The sequence below is a fragment of the Saccoglossus kowalevskii genome, chromosome 11 (genome assembly GCF_978046115.1).
Source record: "Saccoglossus kowalevskii chromosome 11, keSacKowa6.1, whole genome shotgun sequence".
Taxonomy (NCBI): Eukaryota; Metazoa; Hemichordata; class Enteropneusta; family Harrimaniidae; genus Saccoglossus; species Saccoglossus kowalevskii.
This window is the reverse complement of record NC_140651.1, coordinates 7880968-7906177: the sequence shown is the minus strand read 5'-3', so window position 1 is coordinate 7906177 and position 25210 is coordinate 7880968. Positions and strand designations below refer to the sequence as shown.

The following is a 25210-nucleotide window of genomic DNA, read 5'->3' as shown; positions in this document are numbered from 1 at the left end:
AAGGACCTGTTTAAAAATGTTTAATATATGTCAGAATATATTACGGACGTTTTCCTTATTTGGAAAATATTTACGGTACATTTGTGAACACTTTATTTTGTTTGCATCAGATATGACAACAATGTAACATGTGAAAGATTTCTCATAACAGAGTGCAATCAATTCAGAATCCCGTAAACCTCTTTTCACTGACATTGAAACGATACAAGGTTGCCACGAGAGTACATACCACAAATTATTAGTGTACACAAATTTAAACAAGAGAATGTGTTGGAACATAAATGTGAATGCATATTTTGAATGCTGGAATTAGTGCAAAAACAGCTTTAACAAATAAAAAAATTTACGGAATGTTAAGTTTAATTGTTTTCGATGCCAGGTGTATAATAATAATAATAAAATAAAATGTTTAGCATGCAGAGAACTTCACATGACAGTTTATAGGGTGTTTTCTCAATTTCTTAACTTTCAAAAACTTTTTTGTATGTGGACATCAAAAGATGTATAGGATTTATTTATGACACTCTTCAGTTAACAGATGTCACTAGATATTTTTGTAAGACAACAAATAATGCTTATTCTCAGGTGTACAGATGATGCAACAGAAAATTTATAAAGTGATTTTGAAAAACATCTTACGGTACTACACATGTAGTTGTAGAATTTGTAATTCAGTAATAGAAAATAAGCATTTCATAAACAAAATAAATGAAAAAAACTGAAAAATCAGGTGCTCTCAAAGTTTAGTTTGTGCCTTTAGCATTTTCACAACCACTCCCCTCTTTTCATCACACATTTACAACATAGTGCTGTTTATAGTCTGCAATTGAATTCAAAAGATTTGGAAAAAAACTGACTAAAATTTTGTCTGTTGGCTCCAAAATTAGGGCTCATTTCCCCCCAAAAATTAAACAATATAAGAAATCAAAGAAAGCTTAGAAAGAACTCCCGTGTGCTGAGAGTATTGGAGACACATTAACAATTAATTCAAAATGGAAACGCAGAAAACCAATTATGAAAATTAGGTAACTAATATTAACAGATTTAAGTGTAAAACTAATAAGGTCTGCACAATGTACCAAGTTTCATTGAAATGTGATTAGAACCAAAAAAATATTAATTATTATGCTAATTAGAGAATTAATATGAACAGATTTTAACCCAAAATTAATCAGGCTGTCTATTGTCCTAGAGCATTTATGTACCAAGTTTTATTCAAATGTGATGATCAATACTTGAGATATAGTATTAATTAATTATGTTAATTAAGTGATTAATAAGCATAAATATTTACCAAAAACTAATATGGTGTATAGTCCTAGGTTCATTGAAATGTGATGGGTACTCTTTAAAAGTTTCATTGAAATCCAATGAGTGGTTTTTAGACATCAGTGCAACAGCCATAGAACAGCAAAAAATTAACTAATAATGCAAATTAGGTGATTAATATGCACAAATATTTACCCCAAAACTAATTAGGTCTCTGCACAGTCCTCAAGTAACTATGTACCAAGTTTCATTGAAACGTGATCATTACTACCGGTACTCGAAATATCAAAAGCTAATTAGGTAATTAATATGTATTGATATTACCCTAAAAACTATCAGGTCTGTGCAGTGTCATATGACATCTATGTACCAAGTTTTATTGAAATGTTATGATTAGTACTTGAGATATCAGTGGAAAAGCCGAAAATTGATTCATCATTATGTAAATTAGGTAATTAATAATATTAACAGATTTTTACCCAAACTAATCAAATCTGCGCATTAGTTCAGAGCATCCATGTGCCAAGTTTCATTGAAATCCAATGAGTGGTTCTTCAAAAATCAGTGGAACAGTCATAGAACAGCTTAAAATCAGTTAATTATCATGCAAATTAGGTAATTAATATTCATAGATTTTTACCCAAATCTAATCAAATCTGCGTATTGGTTCAGAGCATCCATGTGCCAAGTTTCATCAAAATCCAATCAGTGGTTCTTCAGATATTAGTGGAACAGACTTGGAACAGCTAAAAATCAGCTAATTATCATGCAAATTAGGTAATTAATATTCATAGATTTTTACCCAAACCTAATCAGCTCTGCGCATTATCCCAGAGCATCTATGTACCAAGTTTCACCAAAATTTGATTAGTGGTTCTTGAGATAACGGTGGAACAAAAAAAGTGACATACATACATACATACATACAGACATACATACAGACATACAGACAGGGTAACTGCAAAGACTCCCTTTTGTGCTTCGCACACGGGAGTCAAAATGTGCAGAAAAATTAAGAGAAAGTCTGGTGGTGAAAAGGTAAAAGCTTGTGACAACCATATCTTTATTTTTTTCTTGAAAATCTCCCTCCTCAGTATTCACCAAGATGACTCAAGATCCATACACAATAAGTACTGTTAGAGGGCGCACTACTCAGAACTCCTGTCAGTACATATCTTTTATATGTATTCCACTGACGCTAGAGATGAGATGAGACAATCAGAAAAGGGACCAGTCCTACCTACCTATATGAACAATGTTGGGAAATGATAGACCTGAGAACACCTGTACAACTGGAATGTCAACACAATATTACCCCAGCACAGGCTGATTCCAATGATGGGCAGAAAACCTGTCACAATAATATTAAAATCAAACACTGAGTCTTAATTTATAAAATAATACTTTATAACAGTATTTGCTCTATTAAAAACGCAACTATAGAGATAAAAACCAATAACAGCCCGTCTGTGAAAATAGAGAAATAATTTCCACGTTTAGTAATTTTACCTGGTACATTTTAAACCATTGAACGCTAAAGTCAACTTTTGGCATAATTCACCAACTAAACCTGCAATTTTTTTTTACCTTTTTTTTCAAAAACTGTTATTAAGACCTGTAGCCAATGTGAAATAAAGTTCGTTTGGTCGAAAATTAATAAAAAATAATAGAAAATTACATTACAATTTGCAAAATGTTTTTTCAAAAATTAGTGACGCTTAAACTGATGGCGCTCAAATCAATTAAATGCAAGCTAACTACGGTACTTCAAACTAAAATAGTGGCAGATGGATTGATGAACCACATACCACACATACTGTTTTTCTCCCTTGACTACGTTGATCGGTTTTTAGTCGGCATTCAAAAAGCACATAACGCATTGTATTAATATCCGTTTTTAAATATTTTGAAATTAAATTCTTTGGATATGAAATTTTCCTGATCATCATCATATTTATATAAGTTCATATTTTTGACACCCTCAACATTTATATTACATTTTTATTCTCATTTCTTATTTAATTGTAGACAAAAATGATGAAAACTAATTGACATGCATTTGTCTTCAATTATGACTTGCCTGTGGTACTAAAATCATTCCAGGCATTTCTGAGAAATTATGTTTTAACTCATCTATGGAATTCAGACTAAGTCTGACGGAAACTAATTAGATATCAAATGTTAATCAGAAAAACATACTGTTGTGAATAGAATTAATAAAGGATTTCAACCGCAAACACATTTTTACAAAAGATCATAATGGAATTTTCAGACCATCTGTGTTCCCTCAAGCTTTTAATCCACAAGGGATCAACAGGTAAAATATGCCAAGTACAGATCTGAAAACCCCAGATCATAAAAGAGCTGATATGAGAAAAAGAGAAAACAAACATCTTGCAGAAAACCGCTACTGTCTGGGAAAAGGATGTCTGATCAAATTGGTACAGGAATGGCATCGGGAAATGACACTGTTATGATTTCATCGTCATCGGATAAAACACCATCATCCCCAAAGCCAATACCTTGTGTTTGGTGGTTTGGACAGAATCTATTCAAATTCATACTGCTAAGGGACAACATCAAAAGTTCAATGTAGGATAAAAAACTTAATTCCTTTAGTTTTTTCCCAAAACCCCCCACTGAAACTTAATTGATAAATATTGATCATGTCATCAGACTACATTTACCATTAAATACAAATTGATAATCGGACTGTAGTATGACATAGCAGTTGGTTGTCAGTAGGGTGTAAAAGTACTTTACAAATGCACCAATAACAAAGAAAAACAAGCTTCATTTGACGCACATATTTACACTCGGACCAAACCATTTTCTCGTCTTGGATGTGATGATTTTTTTTCATTTTCTGTTATTTTTGTCCATGATTGGATAGAAAAAAAACGAACTACAAATACTGAAAGATTTTTTTGACTTCATTAAAAAATAAAATTGTTTTTGTAGGATGGAAACTTTTTGAGGTCAAAACCCCCCACCCCCAAACTAAAGCAAGTTTTTTATTCGACATCGATCTTTTGACGTCGTCCCTAAATGTACAGTTAGTTTCAGGAAATTGAAACCACAACCTCCCTGATGTAGGCAAAACATCCTAACCAGTACCACAACCAGACTTATTGTTGTTACTTGTACATCGTTGTTTTTAACAAGTCAATCAAGGTTCAAAAGTTGATAATAGTACAAGTGTACAATAACTCAACCTTATTTAAACACTGATAGTATTAGTAACCATGACATTGCCATGGAGTGAAATTCATTAATTTTAAAATTAAATATTTGTAGCCTAGTGATAGCTTCATCAACATTTCCACCTTCAAAAACACCATCAACATTTCCATCTTCAAAAACACCATCAACATTTCCACCTTCAAAACAGCATCAACATTTCCACCTTTAAAAACAACATCAACATTTCCATCTTTAAAAACACCATCAACATTTCCATCTTCAAAAACACCATCAACATTTCCACCTTCAAAACAGCATCAACATTTCCACCTTTAAAAACAACATCAACATTTCCATCCTCAAAAACAGCATCAACATTTCCACCTTCAAAACAGCATCAACATTTCCACCTTTAAAAACAACATCAACATTTCCATCTTCAAAAACACCATCAACATTTCCACCTTCAAAAACACCATCAACATTTCCACCTTCAAAACACTGTTAATTATTCAATCCCTTTTTTCACTAATTGTAATACTGATCATTTATTAATCAAATTTGCTAAGTGATTAAACTATTTCCAATGAAGATGAACATCAACCATCTGTTGCCTGTGGTAATACCATGTGTATATATTGACTAGGATATATTATTCATCGCTTTCATAGGTGAGAACGATCGAGACAGACACCGATGCGACTACATATTCATAAAGAGAGGAATAACAGCATGTGCACTGATGCGTACGTGTATGCATAATTAGGACACCAAGAGGAGGAATGAATAATGGAATTAAAAGAAAATGAGAGACAGGAGGAGTAAATTACCTAAAAGGGAAGAAAGAAAAGTAGAAAAAGGAGAACGAATGAGAGTGATGGAGGGGGAAACTAACATAGAGGATAAGTGGATGGGGACAAAGAAAGAGGAAAGTGAATGAGAAAAGTAGAGACTAAATGATGAAGAAGAGAACAGGGAGGAGAGTGACAAAGAGAATGAAGATAGAAATGATGGAAAAAAGAAGAATGAGGAGAATGGAGAAAAGGAAAGTAAATGATGGATAGATAGAGAGAGAGCAGAGAAAGTAGAATAAAAAAGAAGACGATGATGAGAAGGGAAAGGAGCAGAACGGAAATGCTTTAGAAATGAACAGTAACAGAACAGAGAATAGCATTTCCATGTACTGTAAATTGCTGTATTTTCACTTGAAATTTAACTTTGCTATTAAGTACATGAAAACTAAAGATAATAACATCTATATACATACAGGCTGGAGGACACAACTGACAAACATGAACACTGCCCTCAAAGTTAAAAATGTGATTTACCCAAACTTTTGTGTTGCTCCCTCTATGGCCAAATACTATATGATGATGACTTTTTCACAAATTGTACTGCCACTCAAGAATGTTTTTAAATTGTTCATATTATACATTGTGATAATTTTGTCCAAGTTCAAGATCTAAAATATGCTCAATTTGTAGTTCAGATTGAATATGAATTCAATACCTATATTCAGTATTCAATAGCCTGGACCTAAGAAATACATTCAGACAAACAAAGGAATCATTTGCTTTACATTAATGTCACATGGCAGGCAATTTGCTGAACCTTGTCAAAATGTCTGAATTCACGACACTGCAATAAAATTTTGCCAGTATTCCCAGCTGTAATTCCCATGCACAAAGTGCTATACACACTCAAGGGAAATGTATACTGATTGTTCTGAGAATCCAATCTTTAAAAATCAATATTATTGGTAGATCCGAGTGGTGACCACTTGGGGCACAGACGATAAATGACTTTGATGAGTACTCAGATAACAATAAAAAGACAGATTGGCTACAAGGCCTAATCTGTTGTTACCATGTATGCTTCGGCTGCATTCCAGATTAAGCTTGGGTAACAGTTTATTTTGATTAATGGACTGCACAATTCTTTCAACTTCTCTCTAGATAATGCAGTAAAATTCTGTTTTTTTTCAGTTTTGCGTATTATTGTGAATCTGCAGCCGGAAATGTGTGTCTGCCATTTTTTTCAAACAACATTAGAATGTACGATCTCTAAAATTGTTACTTCGAGCATTGATTTAACCAATACAATCACAGTGACAATCAGAGGAGAAATGGGATGACTACAATTATGACTGGCAGATTATTATTTTAGGTGATGATACTGGTGCACCTGATAACTGGATTGTGATGCACCTCTTCAGCCAAAAACCTTAAAATTTACAATTAAATTTAAAATTACAAATGGGTTTAAAAGTAAAATACTTTCATACAAAGTGTGGAAAAAAACTTGTGGATTCAAACCACATTAGATACTGCAATGATATCGTATGAGAAACCCCCAGAAACGCAAGAAAAGTCGCATTACAAAATAATTAACAATTTTATTTGCCCCATTATAAATTTTTGAAAACAACTTGTGTCACTTCAAAGGTTGTAAAACTAGGGAGGTTTCAATATTTTGAAGATTTAACTGAAAATATTGTAGTCATCATTGATTAAGATTAAAGAAAGAGTCACTCAAATGGAGCCACATACCTTAATGCCTGGAATGTGAGCAAAGAATGCTTCTGGACTCTGTGAGTGATATAATGCACCGTGTCCTACTGCACCCCAAGGAGCTCTTATAGTTAGCTTACCACAGTCAAAGATATTACCAGAACGGTATCGGAATTTAGCAGCTTCATTGATAATCTTGAACAAAATTAAAATACATTGATTTTAGTCTCATTTATTGGGTTCTGTATTAACATTTCTCATTTAGAAAACACACATAACTATTCTGTATGTACACAGCTAATCTAAAATATCATTTCATTTTAGGCATAGTATGCACACATAACTCATGATGTTTATACAAATAGCCTATTTAATATGCATATAGCTCATTATGTATGCACACAATACATTCTGTATGCACATATAACTCATTTAATATGAATACAGTTTAATTATTACATACAAATCTTTTTTTGGTGTGCATAATTATCATTTAGTATCATATGCACACATAGCTTATTTTAAATACACACAATTCTTATTTAATATGCACACATTGCTCATTTAGTATGCACACATTGCTCATTTAGTATGCACACATTGCTCATTTTAGTGTGCACACATTGCTCATTTTAGTGTGTACAATTCTCATTTAGTATGCATACATTGCTCATTGTGTATGCGCGCATTGCACATTAAGTATGCATAATTCTCATTTAGTATGTGGACATTGCTCATTTAGTATGCACACATTGCTCATTTAGTATGCACACATTGATCATTTTAGTGTGCACAATTCTCATTTAGTATGCATACATTGCTCATCCAGTATGCACACATTGCTCATTAAGTATGCATAATTCTCATTTAGTATGTGCACATTGCTCATTAAGTATACATAATTCTCATTTAGTATGGACACATTGTTCATTAAGTATGCACACATTGCTCATTATGCACACATTGCTCATTTAGTATGCATAATTCTCATTTAGTATGCACACATTGCTTATTTAGTATGCACACATTGCTCATTGAGTATGCATAATTCTCATTTAGTATGGACACCTTGCTCATTAAGTATGCACACATTGCTCATTGAGTATGCATAATTCTCATTTAGTATGGACACATTGCTTATTTAGTATGGACACATTGCTTATTTAGTATGGATACATTGCTTATTTAGTATGCACACATTGCTCATTTAGTGTGCACACATTGCTCATTTAGTATGCACACATTGCTCATTTAGTATGCACACATTGCTCATTTTAGTGTGCACAATTCTCATTAAGTATGCACACATTTCTCATTAAGTATGCACACATTGCTCATTAAGTATGTACAATTCTCATTCAGTATGCATATATTGCTTATTTAGTATGCACAATTCTCATCAAGTATGTGCACATAGCTCATTAAGTATGCATAATTCGCATTTAGTATGTACACATTGCTCATTAAGTATGCACAATTCGCATTTAGTATGCACACATTGCTCATTAAGTATGCACAATTCTCATTAAGTATGCACACATAGCTCATTAAGTATGCAATTTTAATTTAGTAAGCACATAGCTTAGTATGCTTCAGTGCATGAACATATTGAATAAACACACTCCAAATTATAATGCCACTATTTTACTGTAATTAATATAAAAGTTTAGCAAGTGAAAATGGTTGCATTACTGGAATACTACAGATTAGTCAATTACCTGGTCAAACGCTGGAAAGATATAATCAGCAAACTGTATTTCAGCCACAGCTGTAGCACCAGCTGAAGCAGCACCAATACCAAAACCAACAATACCTTGCTCACATAATGGAGTATTAAACACTCTTTCCTTCCCTATGACACACATATAATTGAAAAATTGAGAAGAATCAGTGAAATTTGTTAAAATAAAATTAACTACAAAAACAAACTTGTCTTTAAGATAATATACAGGTTCAAAACACCCCTGTCCAGCAATTTTTGATAAGTCAAGAAGAAATTGCAATCCACAGATAAATAGCTTGGTTTGCATGGTGAATTAGGAAACAAGTGAATGCTAAACCCAGTAATTATTTAAATACCAATGAGCCACTTGAAGTTCCATTGAAGGATTATAACGGTTATTGTTCTTTCTTGATCAGATGTATTATTTTTGTCATATGAATATATACTAATATGTCAAAACTGTGGAAGTTTAGTGTCAAATTAGTTTGGGGAGAGTTGTCAAAATTTTGATAACTTGTATTCGAGAACCAAAAGTGGAAAGCGATAAAAGTATAACAAATTAATCGCTGTCAACTTTTTGACCTTTAACCCTGTACGTGACAAAGTCAACTTATGTTTCACCATTCATAAATTAACACAATTGTTTTTATAATTTTTTCTAAAATGTTTTATCAAGATCTGTGGCCAAAAAATTAAAGATGAAATAGGCAAAATAAAAGATGAAATAGGCAAAATAAAAGATAAAATAGGCAAAGTGTTGCACCCAAACTTAGGAGGCAAAAATGATGGCACTCAACAGGTTAATAAAGTTACCCACAGTAGATCCATACTGTCCTATGACATTGGACTTGATTTGATTCGAGTCAGACAGCGTTCCAACAAAACTTGCAGCACAAGAAACCAAATTTGAAGTTTGAAAAGACGGACAGAAACAATACTACATCTAAGAATTTTTTCTCTGCAAATTGATAATTTTCTTGTCAGAAAGAACAATTTTCAGCAATTTTCATACATAAATCTTGTATATTGACTTGTATATTGTGAAAAGTTTACCGTATTTTTCAGCAAGACCGACAGTGCAACGAAACACTCCACCAAATGCAACATCTTCCCCAAATATTACTGTAAAAAAATAACAGTATTTTATACAACATCAGAGAGTAATAAAAAGAATTTGCATGGTTGTTTAACCTGTGAGGGCAGTATACTCACTGGGCCATTTTAAGTGTACTGTGTGAGGGCAGTATACTCACTGGGCCATTTTAAGTGTACTGTGTGAGGGCAGTATACTCACTTTCGCTGAACTGTGCGTCAGATCACGTGACCCGGCTGGGCGTGATTGACCGCAGATACTGACAACCCGCCATTTTGCAATGAGCATAAAAATGCGATTCCGGTTCCTAAATGCGCATGTGTTTTGACATGAGATCAGGTGATCTTTGAGCAGACGCTCAACTGGACGTACGTCCATGCGGTGATTATACAGCATAAACAAAGTGAGCTTGGACGTTCAGTTGTGAGACACGACAAAATAAACACAGCCAGTGATACATTTCGAGAATAAAAACAACAAAATAAACGCAATCAAAGACACCGACCACGCGCACTGGAAATGAATAGAACACATTGCGGCAAGGAGTCTCACCTGCCTCTTTTACTCACGGAAACGCACACGTATGTGCTATTTCTGTATATTTCGGCTAAGAAAAAAACACCGAAAGGGACAAGTTTAAATCATGTTTGTATTAACGTAACATGAAAGCAACGGTGAATATATGTTTATCAATCATCAAACTAAATATTCGATGTTACATACATGAAGCGAACTGCGGCGGTTATGTGGCTAAGACGAAGGACATGCGACAGTACTATGTTCGTCTACTACATGTGCGAGTAACTTTCTGATAAAAACGTGATTAGTATCAGCAACAATTTCTAGTACTGCATGGAGAATTGCGTATTATTAGTTGTTATCAGACATATCCTTGACCAGGATTTTTTGAACAATGTCTCAAATTTCCGAAAAAATATTTGAATACTAGTTGGGGCATAGACCTTAGAATATCTATTAAGGTCTATAGTTGGGGTGAATATGAATTAAATACTGAGTATCCATATGATCTTTTGAAAAATCAGCGAAACAGTTCACAACAATGATTATGGTGAATTGGCGAATTTTCAGTCACGAGTTTGCTGTGTCATGAAGTCAACATTTTACAATGTTGAACACTACTTTTAGTTCTTGACATTGTGAAATTATTTCGATTTTTGGGAGAAAAAAAAAACTGAAAAAAAAAATGATTTTGACAAGATAATTCAGAAATTTATATTAAGAATAATTCATTGCACCCATAAATTATTTTTATAATTACTGATTACACACGAATATTACAGAAAAAAAGATAATTTGCTATATCCTTGTTTGCACGTCATGTTCACAAAATTATTTGTAAGGGGTGCCCTTTGAAATGGCAAATTTTCTCGATGTTTTAGCGAGTACTCCGCCGAGTATATAGCAAATTCTCGCACTAGCATAATTTTGCTCGAGTTCACTCATCGATTTCCCACATGCACAATGCGTTTTAAAATAGCATAATTATATTGCGCGAGTGGCTGGTGAGACTGTTTCACAACGCGTTCTATTTATTTCCAACGTGCGTGGCCGGCGCGTTTATTTTGTATTTTTATTTTCGAAATGTAGCACTCGCTGCGTTTATTTTGTCATGTCTCGCAACTGAACGTCCAAGCAGACTTTGTTTTGGCTGTACATGTAACATTAAAAAAAAAGTACTACATAGTACCACACTGCTGATACGTGGGAGTATTTATTACTTTATTTATTAAATTATTACTTTATTTTGCACTCTTAAAATGAGGGACTGTACATCGGGCTCCCCAATGAAGTCGCGAAAGGTATAGATTCTGCTGAGTCAGACCATGGAGTGCCTCCTTTTTGGCAAATATTCCTCTTTGATAGGGCAATTTTCGTCAACAACATCAGATTGAAATTTGCCGCCAAGTTTGAACAAGTGCCCCGGAAGTACTGTAAAATGACTAATTTTCACTGGGTTTAAATTTCGCTGATTTACCATTTCAGGCATATTCAGTGGGTTTTAAATTCACGTTTTTTTTCATTTAGATAATGTTTTCTATGCAAAATTTTACATATTCACTGGGTTTTAATTTAGCGCATTTCCCAGTCAGCGAAATAAGCAAAATTAAAACCCAGTGAATAATTAATCCCTTTACAGTACTATTGAATAGCCAATTAGAAGAATCTATGTCCCGACCAATCAGATTTCATATTTTATTAATGGCGTATTCCCATTACCTGCCTCTTTGAGCTTGCGCTTAGAGGCGGGGACCAGCCAATATACTCACTGAGCCATTTCAAATGTATGGTGTTTGAGGGCAGCATACTCACTGCACAATTTCAAGTGTACTGTGTTTGAAGGCAGTATACTCACTGCACAATTTCAAGTGTACTGTGTTTGAGGGCAGTATACTCACTGCACAATTTCAAGTGTACTGTGTTTGAAGGCAGTATACTCACTGCACAATTTCAAGTGTACTGTGTTTGAGGGCAGTATACTCACTGCACAATTTCAAGTGTACTGTGTTTGAGGGCAGTATACTCACTGCACAATTTCAAGTGTACTGTGTTTGAGGGCAGTATACTCACTGCACAATTTCAAGTGTACTGTGTTTGAGGGCAGTATACTCACTGCACAATTTCAAGTGTACTGTGTTTGAGGGCAGTATACTCACTGCACAATTTCAAGTGTACTGTGTTTGAGGGCAGTATACTCACTGCACAATTTCAAGTGTACTGTGTTTGAGGGCAGTATACTCACTGCACAATTTCAAGTGTACTGTGTGAGGGCAGTATACTCACTGCACAATTTCAAGTGTACTGTGTTTGAGGGCAGTATACTCACTGCACAATTTCAAGTGTACTGTGTGAGGGCAGTATACTCACTGCACAATTTCAAGTGTACTGTGTGAGGGCAGTATACTCACTGCACAATTTCAAGTGTACTGTGTGAGGGCAGTATACTCACTGCACAATTTCAAGTGTACTGTGTGAGGGCAGTATACTCACTGCACAATTTCAAGTGTACTGTGTGAGGGCAGTATACTCACTGCACAATTTCAAGTGTACTGTGTGAGGGCAGTATACTCACTGCACAATTTCAAGTGTACTGTGTGAGGGCAGTATACTCACTGCACAATTTCAAGTGTACTGTGTTTGAGGGCAGTATACTCACTGCACAATTTCAAGTGTACTGTGTGAGGGCAGTATACTCACTGCACAATTTCAAGTGTACTGTGTGAGGGCAGTATACTCACTTGTAGTTGGATCAGCTGCAAGGGATATGTCCAGTGCGTTAGTGACAGCCTGAAATAAATTCATTTTCGTAGCTTCTCCTGAAATAAAATCACACAAAGATTGAAATATTTTAATTTAGATACTTTCAATGTCTCAATTCCCAAAACTTGCAATATCCCATAGATTGGCAACCCAGTTATCAAACCCAGTAACAGAATCTGTGATAGTTTAAAACTGCAAATGACGCTAAAAACGGTGTGCCTTGATCAGTGCCTGACAAAACCAAATAAATAAATTTGTGCAATAAATAGACAGTCCAATTAGTTGGTTTCCTTGGCTCTTTCTGGAAAATTTTGTGGGGAAAATAACACATATAACAATATCGTGTTATCGCATAAAATGTGTAGGAATTGTGATAGTCAAGAATGGAAAAAATAATGGTCTGTGGTCAAATTTAAATAAAGGACCTCTCTATCTCTGTAGTCTCACTTTAAAAACAAGAAATCAGGAGCAGAGCCGGCTTACAGTAGATATGTGAGCCCAACTTTGAAATCAATAGGTTTTTTTTCACTTGAGCAGTTTGTTGGAATGACATTTTTGAAAAGGCTTATGTTTATTAGCGTAACAAGAGGAAGGTGCTATAGGGGGGTAATGTACACGTAAAAAGCTGTTCTGCTCCATATATTCATAATGAGGATAAGTTTCTTGCAGTCTGCCATGTAAGATCACTGCAGACATTCGTCTCTATGTTTTATCTTCTGATTACAGAATTTCTGATGTGATGATTTTTGACCTGGGGATTTTCACTTTTGCCAAAGGTACGTAGATGTGTGCATATTTTTCGGAGAAGCCAACCAAAAAGGTAGTCAGCATGAGAAATTTGCTTTGTTCAATTTTTACAACATTGGAAACATTTTAAATTAATTTGTCACGGTAATGAAATGCATGCTGAAATAGCTGCATTTGTCAAGACCATTATTAATCCCAAATTTAAGTGTTTCACAGTTTTGTACATTTCCAACCAAACACATTTGTGAGTATGACAATCAGGTCCAAGGTGTCAAGCGTAAGCCGAGAGACACATTTATTTAAATTAAACCACAGTCCCTTCACACCCGGTTGGAAAACGCTATTGTTCCAAGGTGTGACCCCGACCCAAGTACAATGCGTGTTGTGCTTGTGGGGAGACAATTAACGGTGACATAATAGTAATTTCTTCGCTCGTTTGAAGCACTTCTGTACGTGTCACATCTAGAGATATTGAGTGTTTTTAAGCAAAGTCGGTACATTATAGTTAAAGTTACTCTCTGTGTGATCATATTGGTTTCGGGAAAAGGCACGTGTAGTTTAAAATCCATATTCATTATAAATAACCCAAAAAAAAAGAAATTTTGATTTCCAACTGTAGCTGTCATGTTCATTCATTATTACTGTATGCGTTACGGCAATAATACCACGAAAGTTTCAACCCTGGTAAATCATGACACCACCTCCAAAACAATCGCAATCACGGATTTAGACATTTTTACAAGGTTCGCCATTTTTGTTGCCAAGTGGTACTTGCCGATATGTAAACAATGACTATCCAGTTTGCGCAAACTTTTCCGTCTTTTCTCACGGTTCTGAATGAAACATCAGACAGAGAATGCTTTATTCAAAAACGTCATCAAACCCTTCTTGCTACCATAAGTCACTATGATCACAGTGTGTGTCGAGATCACAATAAAATGTTCATTGAAAACTTGTTTCAAACAAAACAATGGAATCTAGTGTAAGGTGGCATGCTATGGTAAATCAACCAATGATATTAAAAATTGCTGACCCTAATAACATATGGTATTAAAAGGTCACTGACCTCAGAATGTGCAGAACAATTAAACATTCTTGGCAATCACAAGCTGTTTCACATTTAGCTTCCTGAGGCCTGGCCAAATTTGTTGTTTGTTGAATAAACGAGATTAATATCAGGATGTTAACCTTTAGTAATAGCAATATAATTATATTCAGAGTATCAGGTGCGGATATTAGCATACCCTTTGCAAATCAATGTGAAAAGACGCGTAATAAGGTTTCTGGGTTATCGACCATTATCACTCGCCATGGTCGGGGTCATTGACGGTTGACGGTTCCAGATTGCTAACACTCTCCATGCAGCCGAGAGATTATTATTATTATTATGTAGAACACGTACGTCATGCTGTCTTATAGCGTGCGTTTATTTACTGATTCGAGGGGCAATGACTCGTTTATAGGTTTCTGGGTTACAGACCATTATAAATAGAACTAGTTGGGATATTTTTTTATAATTATTTTACGCGTACGTCGTGGTGACTGTCATAGGGGTATATTATTGGTGTACCATTTACGAATTGAAGTGCAATGGCACATACTGGGGTTCTGTGTAATCGACCAGGGAAATTACGCCATAAATTATCTCTATCTGGGTCATCGGCCGTTTAAGTATACTTGACAATAGCTGTGGAACCATAGCCCTATGTTGCCGACCGCATTATTTACGTGACTGACTCTGGCCGGCCCATATGTTCGACGTACAACAACAAAATTAAAAAAAAGACGTCCAAATGAAATTGTTAGGGCGAAATTCGATTGTAGGTCGCACCAAAGAGCTACGGAACCGCAGCTAACTTGACAATAGAGGTACAGCTTACCTAATTCTTCTGGTGGCGATTGCGGTAAATAATTCCACCCTGAAGAATGCCTTGTAAATATACATGATCTGTGTTTTGTTGAAACATTCAGGAAGCCACGGTGTTTTGTTGAAAGAAAGGCCAGCCTTCGAAATGCACACACACCAGTCGCCATTTTGTAAAAATTTTGGGAATCAGCGCCCCCATTCCACTTCTCTACTTAGTCCTTCATTTTTACGTTTTGCACACCAGAGGGCAATGTCGCATGTAGCTACAATACTGTTTTAAATCGGTTCGAAGCTCTGGCGTTTTAGTATCGTTTCAACTGTTACAGTTTGATCAATCACATCGTCCCGTCCGTCTTTCCATGCACTGATCAATTTCATTGAAATTTCTTACGAAGGCAATGTGTACTATGTATACATTTTTTTAAAGTTAAAAGTGTGTTTTTGAGGCCAAAATGGTCTAAAACAATGTTTTCTCTGGTACTAGTATACAGCAACGCCTTGAGCTATTTCATTACTGGTACAAATACAAATCAAATTAATTTACATGTTACTGGTGATTCGTGCATTTTAGATCGTGTTTTGAGTGGAAAAATTTTGTTTGAATACGTGTTCAGCTGACATTTAATGGTTATACGTGCACTTGTAGTGGGTAGTACATGAGGACAATATTGTAACGAACTGGCGTAGTGTGCAAGGAACTTCAGCTCACTTGGCAGATAATTCTTGCACTTTCGAAATACCAGATTCGACCCAAAGGAATACATAAATAATCCAGCTTCAATCGTCCAAACCATTAGCCGAGGTAACCCCTCGCTTTCTCTTCTCTTACCAAATCTCACAAACTCTCCCGTAAAACACTGAGGCGTGGCAGAGTAAAAATGCGACCAGCCAATCGCTGCTGCCGTTGGCACGATCACGTGATTACCACGGTCAAAGAATTGCGAAATTGCCGCTACTGAATACAATTAGTAAACAATCTGTCTATGAAATTCATGTAATATATGTTTATAATATCTACCTTAAACATGCAACATTTTTTCCCCCTAAATAATAACTTAAAACATTGTGTGAACCAAATGTGCGTACATTATGTCATTTTGGGTCAAAAATAGGAGATAAAATTATGTGTTTTTTTCTGATACATAAATAGAGCAATTGTGGCACAAATGCAAATTATAATAGAATACATGTTTTACTGGCATTTTGTGGCGATTCATGCACTTTCGGGTAGTGTTTTGGACACAACATTGTCATTTTGGGTCAAAAATAGGAGTGAAAATGATGTTTTCTCTGGTATTTGGATATACATGGAGCAATGTCAATAATTCGCACAAATACATGGATCACATCGAGTTATGACCACGCCCATGTTTTAGAAACTACGTCCACTTTTGCGAACCAAGCCTATAATGTTTAATTAATAGTCTTCGAGTTACTGGCAACATAGATTTGTTGTTTTGTTTAACGTACAAATTTAGTAACTTGAACTCAAATCAACAGTTGACCGAACTTCGAGTTACGGGACAACGTTGTAGACACTTTTCTCAATTTTTCTAAGTTTTTTTTATATGAATAGGCAACCCCGCTGTTCTGACTATATTGTATACTAACTACTAAAACTAATAAAAAATGACTTACTAGGCTGTGATCAGTGCCAATTTGTCAAGACCATGCAGATAATGCATGTATTCATTCATATATACTAGTATTCATCACACTTTTATCAGTAAATGTTTGCTACCATTAAAACTTATCCTCAGATATCCATGTCTTTCACAATGTTGTTTTATTTTATGCTGTTACTCGATAATAAAAAGTAAGGTCATTGAACTCTATTCTTCGCACACAAATGTGTCAAACACCAATGAAGACACAGAGGCGGGTCCAGAGTTTGAAAGTGATTACCACACAAATGTTAATGTAACCACCTCAAAATACTGATAGTTTGCGATTACATGTACTATTTGGATCCTTGGGTCAGCGGTGGTGAGCACGATATGGGGGGATTAAACGTATTGAGACAGTTTTTCGCTGTTTCTAGATAACCTCTGGGAAGCATAATCCTGCGAGCGATAAATCTTTGTAGGCGCACGAGTGGTTTCAGAAAAGTCGAATAAGTGTTGCCCCAAATTTCAATGCAGCATGTTAAATGAGGGAGAATTAGAGTAGAGTTAAATATAAGAGAGTTAAATATAAGAGTTAAAAATATAGAGTTAAATATAAGAGAACAAGAATATACCTTGGAACATAGTGTCTTATATATGAGATGATGCCATCCTTGGAACTAATGCGGGGAGTCCGTCATCTTGTTCGCTTACGATTTTTTGAAAATTAAAAGAATTTATAAAGCTTTTCACTGTATCTAGATAACCTCTGGGAAGCATAATCCTGCGACCGATAAGAATGACCGTCATAAAACGAAAAGCTGGCGACCAGTTTGATAACGATTCGGCTTTTATATAAGAAACAAACACAAAATGTTATTTAAACGAGTGTCATATTTATTTACGATCAGAAAAAAATATTAATGGATATAACTTGTATATTATTCATCGGCATTATTCATCTTCCAAGATATCCACCATCTGCGTTCGACGTGGATGTTGCAAAGAAAATACACGTATATTGCTTTACTGGTATTATACTATTATAGCAACGGAGTATAGGGCGAGGTCATTCAGTCGCGTACTGGTTATGGTGCTTCCCGTGTACGACGCAGCCAGACACTGACCCTTCATGTTCACGTGAAGTACCTGGTAATATTACTTCTGGTATAAGGCAAATTGTAATATTCAGAAAAAATAACAGAGTCTGTTACGGCAAGTGTCGCAACTGCCGAATCTAGAAGGTAAGTTTCACTAGACTATTTTCTTTTCCAGAGATATAACTCAGCTCTCAATGGCATGGTGATGACGGTGTGTCATCGTCATACCCGTTGGCAAATAGCATACATTTATCCTTCCAAATTTGGAGAGTATTTGCATAGGAAGGGTGCATGAGCGCTGACACGTGGACTTATATTCTCTTGACCGTCCTAGAATATGGTTCTCAATTCCTGTAACAGATGATGTAAAAATAGAATTGAAACTGATAAACAATAATATAATTTCTGGACTAGTGGCTGGAATGTTAATTCGATGGGTCTGCCTGACAAAAATATTTGGCTGTGTTACTATTATGCCTACTTTACGTGCTAAATCACATGTCGAATTAATTACTTGTGGTTTGACTGGCGAATGCCCTCTAAAGTTAAAAATGACAACTGCATATCCTAATAGGCAGTGTACATATTAATGGACTATCCATTTAGCTTAATGGTAAGTCCATGCGTGCACGGCCGTAACACCAGCTGTCACATTCACCCTGGGAACACATACAATGAAATTAAACATTCACTACCGGTGAGCCGATGATATCGCCAATTTGCATTTGAAACGGTTTCATAGCAGTATTTGCCTAACCGCGTCACATTTAAAGCAACAATTACCGGTCTAATTGGAGCAATTACACAATCCATTGCATCTAGGTGTTCAATCTATCTGAAAAATGCATTGATATTTATTCGTCATATTCCTAGTATTTTATCACCTGGTCATTACATGTCTTAAACAAGTGATCGACGGTGTATACGTGATATGCTTTCGGGCGGTTTTTTTTCATTATGCCAGCTAGACCTTTCACTCTACCAGACATACTGCCAGCAGTGACCTCTGAAAAAAGTGGTGATTATTTTTTGATAATTCAAAAGCACCATTAAAAGACAAGTCGAAAATGAAATTGAATAACAGCAGTTATAATCACTTTACCTGCAATACAACATATCAAGTCCAATGGAGTTTAATAATGGTTTCTTTAATTGAAGCACGGTTACTATAAGAAGTAGCCTGGTATGGCCGTAATATCTCACCACAAATGGCAATTAGGACTTTCCGCGTGCTTTTTAAAATTAATTTTTTATCTTTTTAGACCCAGTGCATGAAAAGCGTTACTAGGGGGCGGGGCAACTATACGAACTTAGAAAAGCGCTAATGCCTTGTAAATTTCATGTATTCACCTTTCCGTCTTCCGTGAAATATATCATCTCTGTGTCCCCTAAACGGAATGTTCTTTTTTTCCCACAGAATACATTTGGTAGATAATACCGAACTGTTCCTTTCTTGGTCATTTTTCTCTCTTTCAGCGATCCACACGCGCCGTTACCGATTTTAACAACTAATTTTTTCCCTCCCACTCCTCTTTCTGAAATTTTCGGCGAATATGACTATAGACATATGTAAGATGTATATCACTACCTTCTCCCGTGCATCCAAAATTAATTTAAAGCTGCCGACCAATTTGTTAATGACATGATGTATAACGTTTAATGACGCTTTTTGTGCCATTTACAAATTTGTAGTAGATTTTTTTCGCCATATCTAAAAAAATCACATATCGTGAAACAAAATCACATCTAGTTATACGATAGATAATTTTGAATGTCTCAAATTATTGGAACATTCTGATGAACACTATTTGTTTCATGAAATAACACTTTAACATGCATATTTTCTGACAAATATTATGATAAAAAAAAAAACAAAGTTAATGACTTGTGTATATATATTCTATTCTATATATGAGATGATCTCGGAATCACAAGTTGACGTTTTAAGAACAAATCAACAATCAAGGGAGCTAATGAGTTTGGTGTGTCTGTCTGAATGTCTGTATGATCATGCATATTATATAAATTGCAGTCTGTGCAAGCAAAATTTTAGACCTGAATATCTACTGGCTGATGATCCTAACTTCTAATGCCATCGCCCCTTAACGGAGTGTTGGAAATTTCCTAGATATTATTTTATGGAACAACAATGGTTACGTATTTTCTGTATTCGCACGGGAGCTTTGGACAGTTTATCTTTGATTTTAGACTGAAGTACGCCACCAACCGGTCTTTTGCAAGGATGTTCAGCTCAGCTGATATCGCTTCGAACTAGGAGCGGGCTCTTTGTTTTTAGTGAGTTATTGTTGTTGTTGAAGTAATATTGGCCTGAAAGCGACGGTAAGTGTCAATTGTGTTAAGTCCGTATGGCAAGAATGGATTATGTTTACATTAGATTCCTCTGTAGCCATGGTTATTCAATGTTTTTGGTAGCCAGCCACCGATAAAAATTCCTGGACCGCAATCAATGAATCATGATCCGGTCCATGATCGAATGTTTCTCGTACCTCTCTCTCGCCGTACTCGTACACCTTCTTGGTGTGTATAAGTTGTTTTCAAAGTCGAATGAGTGAACCCAGAATAGATGCCTTCTATGATCTTAAAATTTTGAAAAATCTACGAATAATTTTTTAATATATTCGGAATGCCTGGATTCCATGTGAACCGTACTAGCGGACGATGTCGCGTCAGGTGGTCAAGTAACCACTAAACCAAAAAAAACAATCTGTCAACTCGAGAAGCACTGTTTTATACAAGTGAATGTCATGTGAGAAACCAAATCTATCTGTGTTCCTGTGTTCTCTGGCTAGTCTTACCAACATTTTTGCTGAAAGAAAGATTCATTGAAAATAAAATCCAGCGAATATACCTTTTTTCCAATATTTTACATTCAAAAGACAGTGAAAATAAATTCCATACAAAACAGCCAAAAAATCTTTTCAGTAAAAATTAATTCCAGCTAAAATAAAGTATTCTACAGTAGTCTGGTGAAAAGGTTAAATACAATAAACATTCCTCATGATATTAAACTATAGTACCATAAATTATCTTCACAAAATGTTTTTAATTATGCAGAAGAACAACATAATTTTGCATACATCTCAGAGTATACTCTTCATATTAAAGGAACAAGCAGCCTCTCAGCTGAGATAGCTCTGCCGCAATGCACATTTCAATTAAAATGAACAATATGTATAGTATCAAAGTAATCAAACTTGTTGTTTTCAACAAGTATTCGAAAATGTCACTTTTTACCAAAAATGACAAAAATATTCACCAAAATTAGAGAATTGAAGATATCACGAAATGAACAAATCTGAGACAGGTCCACATGTAGTACCAATATGTATAATATCAAAGCAATCAGACTTGCAGTTTTCAACAAGAAGTCAAAAATATCACTTTTTATCAAATATGACAAAAATATTCATCAAAATTACAGATTTGAAGATATCATCATGAAATGAACATATCTAAGAGAGGTCTACCTAAGGTACATATACAAAGCAAAGCAATAAGTATTAAAGCAATAAGAATTTTAGTTTTTAAGAAGAAGTCAAAAAAGTAAAAAGTTGACACAAATGACGACGGGCAATCACTCATATGATAAGCTCCGCCCGACAAAGTTGACAGCTTAGCTAAAAATAAACTACAGTTATAAAAATAAAATAAAAATCTCTGTCTACCTCCCAACTATTTTATTAGCCTGAAACATCAAAACTATTTGATTTGGCCTAAATGTGTATCTTGCTTTTAGTCTATCTATCAATATACAAATATTTGTTGTGTGAGACCTTATTCCTATATACATGAACAGTAATATAAACTAAACACCCAAATGCCCATCTGACTGTTAGCGTGATCGTGATCGTGACACTCAGATTCAAACGATAATCCAGCGCTACCTGAATTTTAAGATGATACAACAGATCTGATCGTATTTGATAAATTCTTCAATAAAATAATACAATGATGTTAATTATAGATAAGAACAATACATCTTTTTCCCCAAAGAACTGATTTATTCAACATTTTTGCCCAATTTTGCATTTTCACAGAAATACTGTTAAAAATAACAATTTATTTTTTTATACATCAATTTGATTGTCATTTATTAACTAATTCTATTTAAAACGTATCATTAAAATCAGACATTCCATTTTTACCTTGTCCGTATCATCGTAAATGAAGAGGTAAATTGTCTATCCATGTTGTCATTGGTTACATTAACTCAAACAGTTTTTATTCAATCTCTTTCAAATAAATATTTTATTAACCAGTTTGGGATCTTGGCCATGTATACATTTCCTTATATGGTAGGATGAAAATACCCCATACAATACCGCAAAATTATGGCACGCAGTAACTTATGGCGTTACAGTGACACTGATATGTATAATAATACTAATTAAGAACAAATCCTACCTTAATTTTAGCCAGTATATTCCACACAAAATTGTTTAGGTATATTATTGCATTGTTTCAGGACTTTTATTCTCACTTTTGCAACGCAAATAAAAGATCATTTCAGGCAGCATGTGCATTGCTGTTTCCGTCCTGAATTTTGTTATTTGTAATCTAAATTTTCAGCAGTTGTAAGTAATGGCTAATATTTAATGAATCTTTCTGCAAGTCAGCGATGCATGTTGATACTGCTGGCGACACCTGGTCGGTGATCGTTTACCTGGAAGTCAGAAATTCTGGTCTTGATATTGATCAAGCGCTGTCAGAATTTACTGGAGTTGAAGCCTGTTTGTTTATTCAGGTAATGCACTTCAATCCATCCCCTGATAGCTCCTGATATTCCATGAGTTCAAATAAGTTAAGTAAGCATGAAAATGAGCTTTGATACTCAAAGCTTAGTTGTAGATCATTATCACGTGCTTAAAAGTGTGCATCTTCATAGCCTTACGTACATGTAAAATAAGATTGATTGAGATCTTTCCGTAATCACTTGTGTCTGCTTAAAAAATGTACGTCAAAGAAAATCGTGTAATTATATATTGCTATTTTGTAATTATTACATAGTACACTTTAATGAATAAAAGTTTTAATTAATGATAGTTTTCTCATTTATGAAGCCTCTCTATTGGTTAAACTGACAATTTATTAATGTGTAAGAAAGTTGGATTACATTAAAGTGCCTGTGAAATGGCTGCTATTTTCACGCCTAAAATTATCATTTGATACATAAATATTAATAATTTTTATGTTTCTAAGCATGAATTATTTTTTTAAGTGAAAAAATGTGTTTTAAACTCAGTCTACGGCAACTTTATTTTTGTGTATTTTAAAACGAGGCTCCTCATTAGCTTCTCATTTGCATACAGAAATTCCCCTTGTGACGTCAAAAGGGGAAGTCGCATGGCAGCTTGCATTGCCGATACGTGTAAATAAAGCAAATTTCTTGTGCAGTTTTCTTGTCTTTGACTAAATTGTCACTTACGTACTTGTTTGTCGAGGAAGAATGGACCATAATGAACACATAGTATTAATTTTTGTTGCATGGGGTTGAGTTAGATGCGAAATATGTCCGTTCTGGTGTAGCTGGTAACCGTGATCGTCACCGACACCGGCGCACGTTTGTACACTGTCGCAGAACAAAATAGAATTTGACGTCGGAATTATCTCGTTATTTAGCAGGTTACTAGGCACGTCACTACACTGTTTTATTTCATCGATCGTCTGAGTAAAACTTTCAAAATTAAAATAAAAGAGAACATATTTTGACATTCTAAACATAAGACTATAGTGATCACTATAAAATAATTAAAAAAAACGACAAATCACAGTTACTAAATAAATGACAGCCACGTGGAAATAAATTGACTTTTTGTTGAAATAGGTGAACGCGCCAGATCAGAACGAGGGCAAGTGCGTTAAAAGCGGCGTTTAATTGGATAACAAAAATAATCGAGATCGGCACACATACAGATAAATTCAGAGTGGATTCGAGTTAGCGTGATCCATGGCGTGATTGTCATAATTATAATAATTCTTATTTCATAAATTATTACGCAGATCAAGCTGCAAGCATGGAGGTAAAAAAAGAACAGAGGTGTGAATTCGACATTCAACACCAATCACCAAACAATTCAGAAACTTTTAGCCTTCGAAAATGAAAACAATTAGAAGTGTGTAAGGGCTGTGTAATATCCTGTTTGTCCGACGCTTCGTTTTTGTGTCACTGTCAAAATTATTGCTACCTTTTACCTAACAGGGACTAAACGATAAAACGATAATCACGATCGCAAAAAAAGTCAACTCATTTGAAACACTTGCCGGACGTCTCTTTCTCTCTTCTAAAATCTGCCTCGGTGATCATGGGCTGGTCCTGAATCTATTTCTTTCAAAAGTGTTGCGCCAGGTTTACGTTAAGTGGCTTTCGTCCACTGATGTCGCACCTTCGGATCGATTAGAAACGTGTGAATACATACACTATGACTATACGTTTCACTGCAACTGCCCACAACACAACACAACAACTAAAAACTCTCTCTCAAAAAAAAAAAATAGACAAAAAAAGAAGAAAAACGCCGACCGAAAAATGTATATCGTTTAAAACTATACTGAATAGCCAGTGTTCTTACGGCTCGGGGGTATGACTTCCTCTCACATTTTTGTCATTTGGTGGCGCACTTTTGGTGAGAGTCGGAAATCCGGAAACAGTCGACCGTTTCAGGATAGGTGGGCGTGGCTACAACACGAGAAATCCCAAATTTACTTGGATACGAGTAATCATTTTCAGCAAAAAAATCAATAACTGCCCATTTCAGTGGGACACAGATCTAAAATAGGAAACGTGAGGGTGGGCATTGCACAGGCACTTTAACTA

At 35.0% G+C, this 25210-nt stretch overlaps 1 protein-coding gene across 1 annotated transcript in view; it reads right to left on the bottom strand.

The window, feature by feature from the left end:
- LOC100367645 (2-oxoisovalerate dehydrogenase subunit beta, mitochondrial-like) overlaps window positions 1–15862 on the bottom strand; it is a 35175-nt gene extending 19313 nt beyond the window's left edge. The window contains exons 1-5 of the mRNA XM_002741763.4: window positions 15685–15862; window positions 13036–13113; window positions 9739–9807; window positions 8681–8814; window positions 7002–7157 (exon numbers count right to left, since the gene is read on the bottom strand). Coding sequence (XP_002741809.3) covers window positions 7002–7157; window positions 8681–8814; window positions 9739–9807; window positions 13036–13113; window positions 15685–15838 — 591 coding nt within the window. The 5' untranslated portion in view covers window positions 15839–15862. The remainder of the gene's footprint in view (window positions 1–7001; window positions 7158–8680; window positions 8815–9738; window positions 9808–13035; window positions 13114–15684) is intronic.
- Between the last annotated feature and the right edge of the window lie 9348 nt (window positions 15863–25210).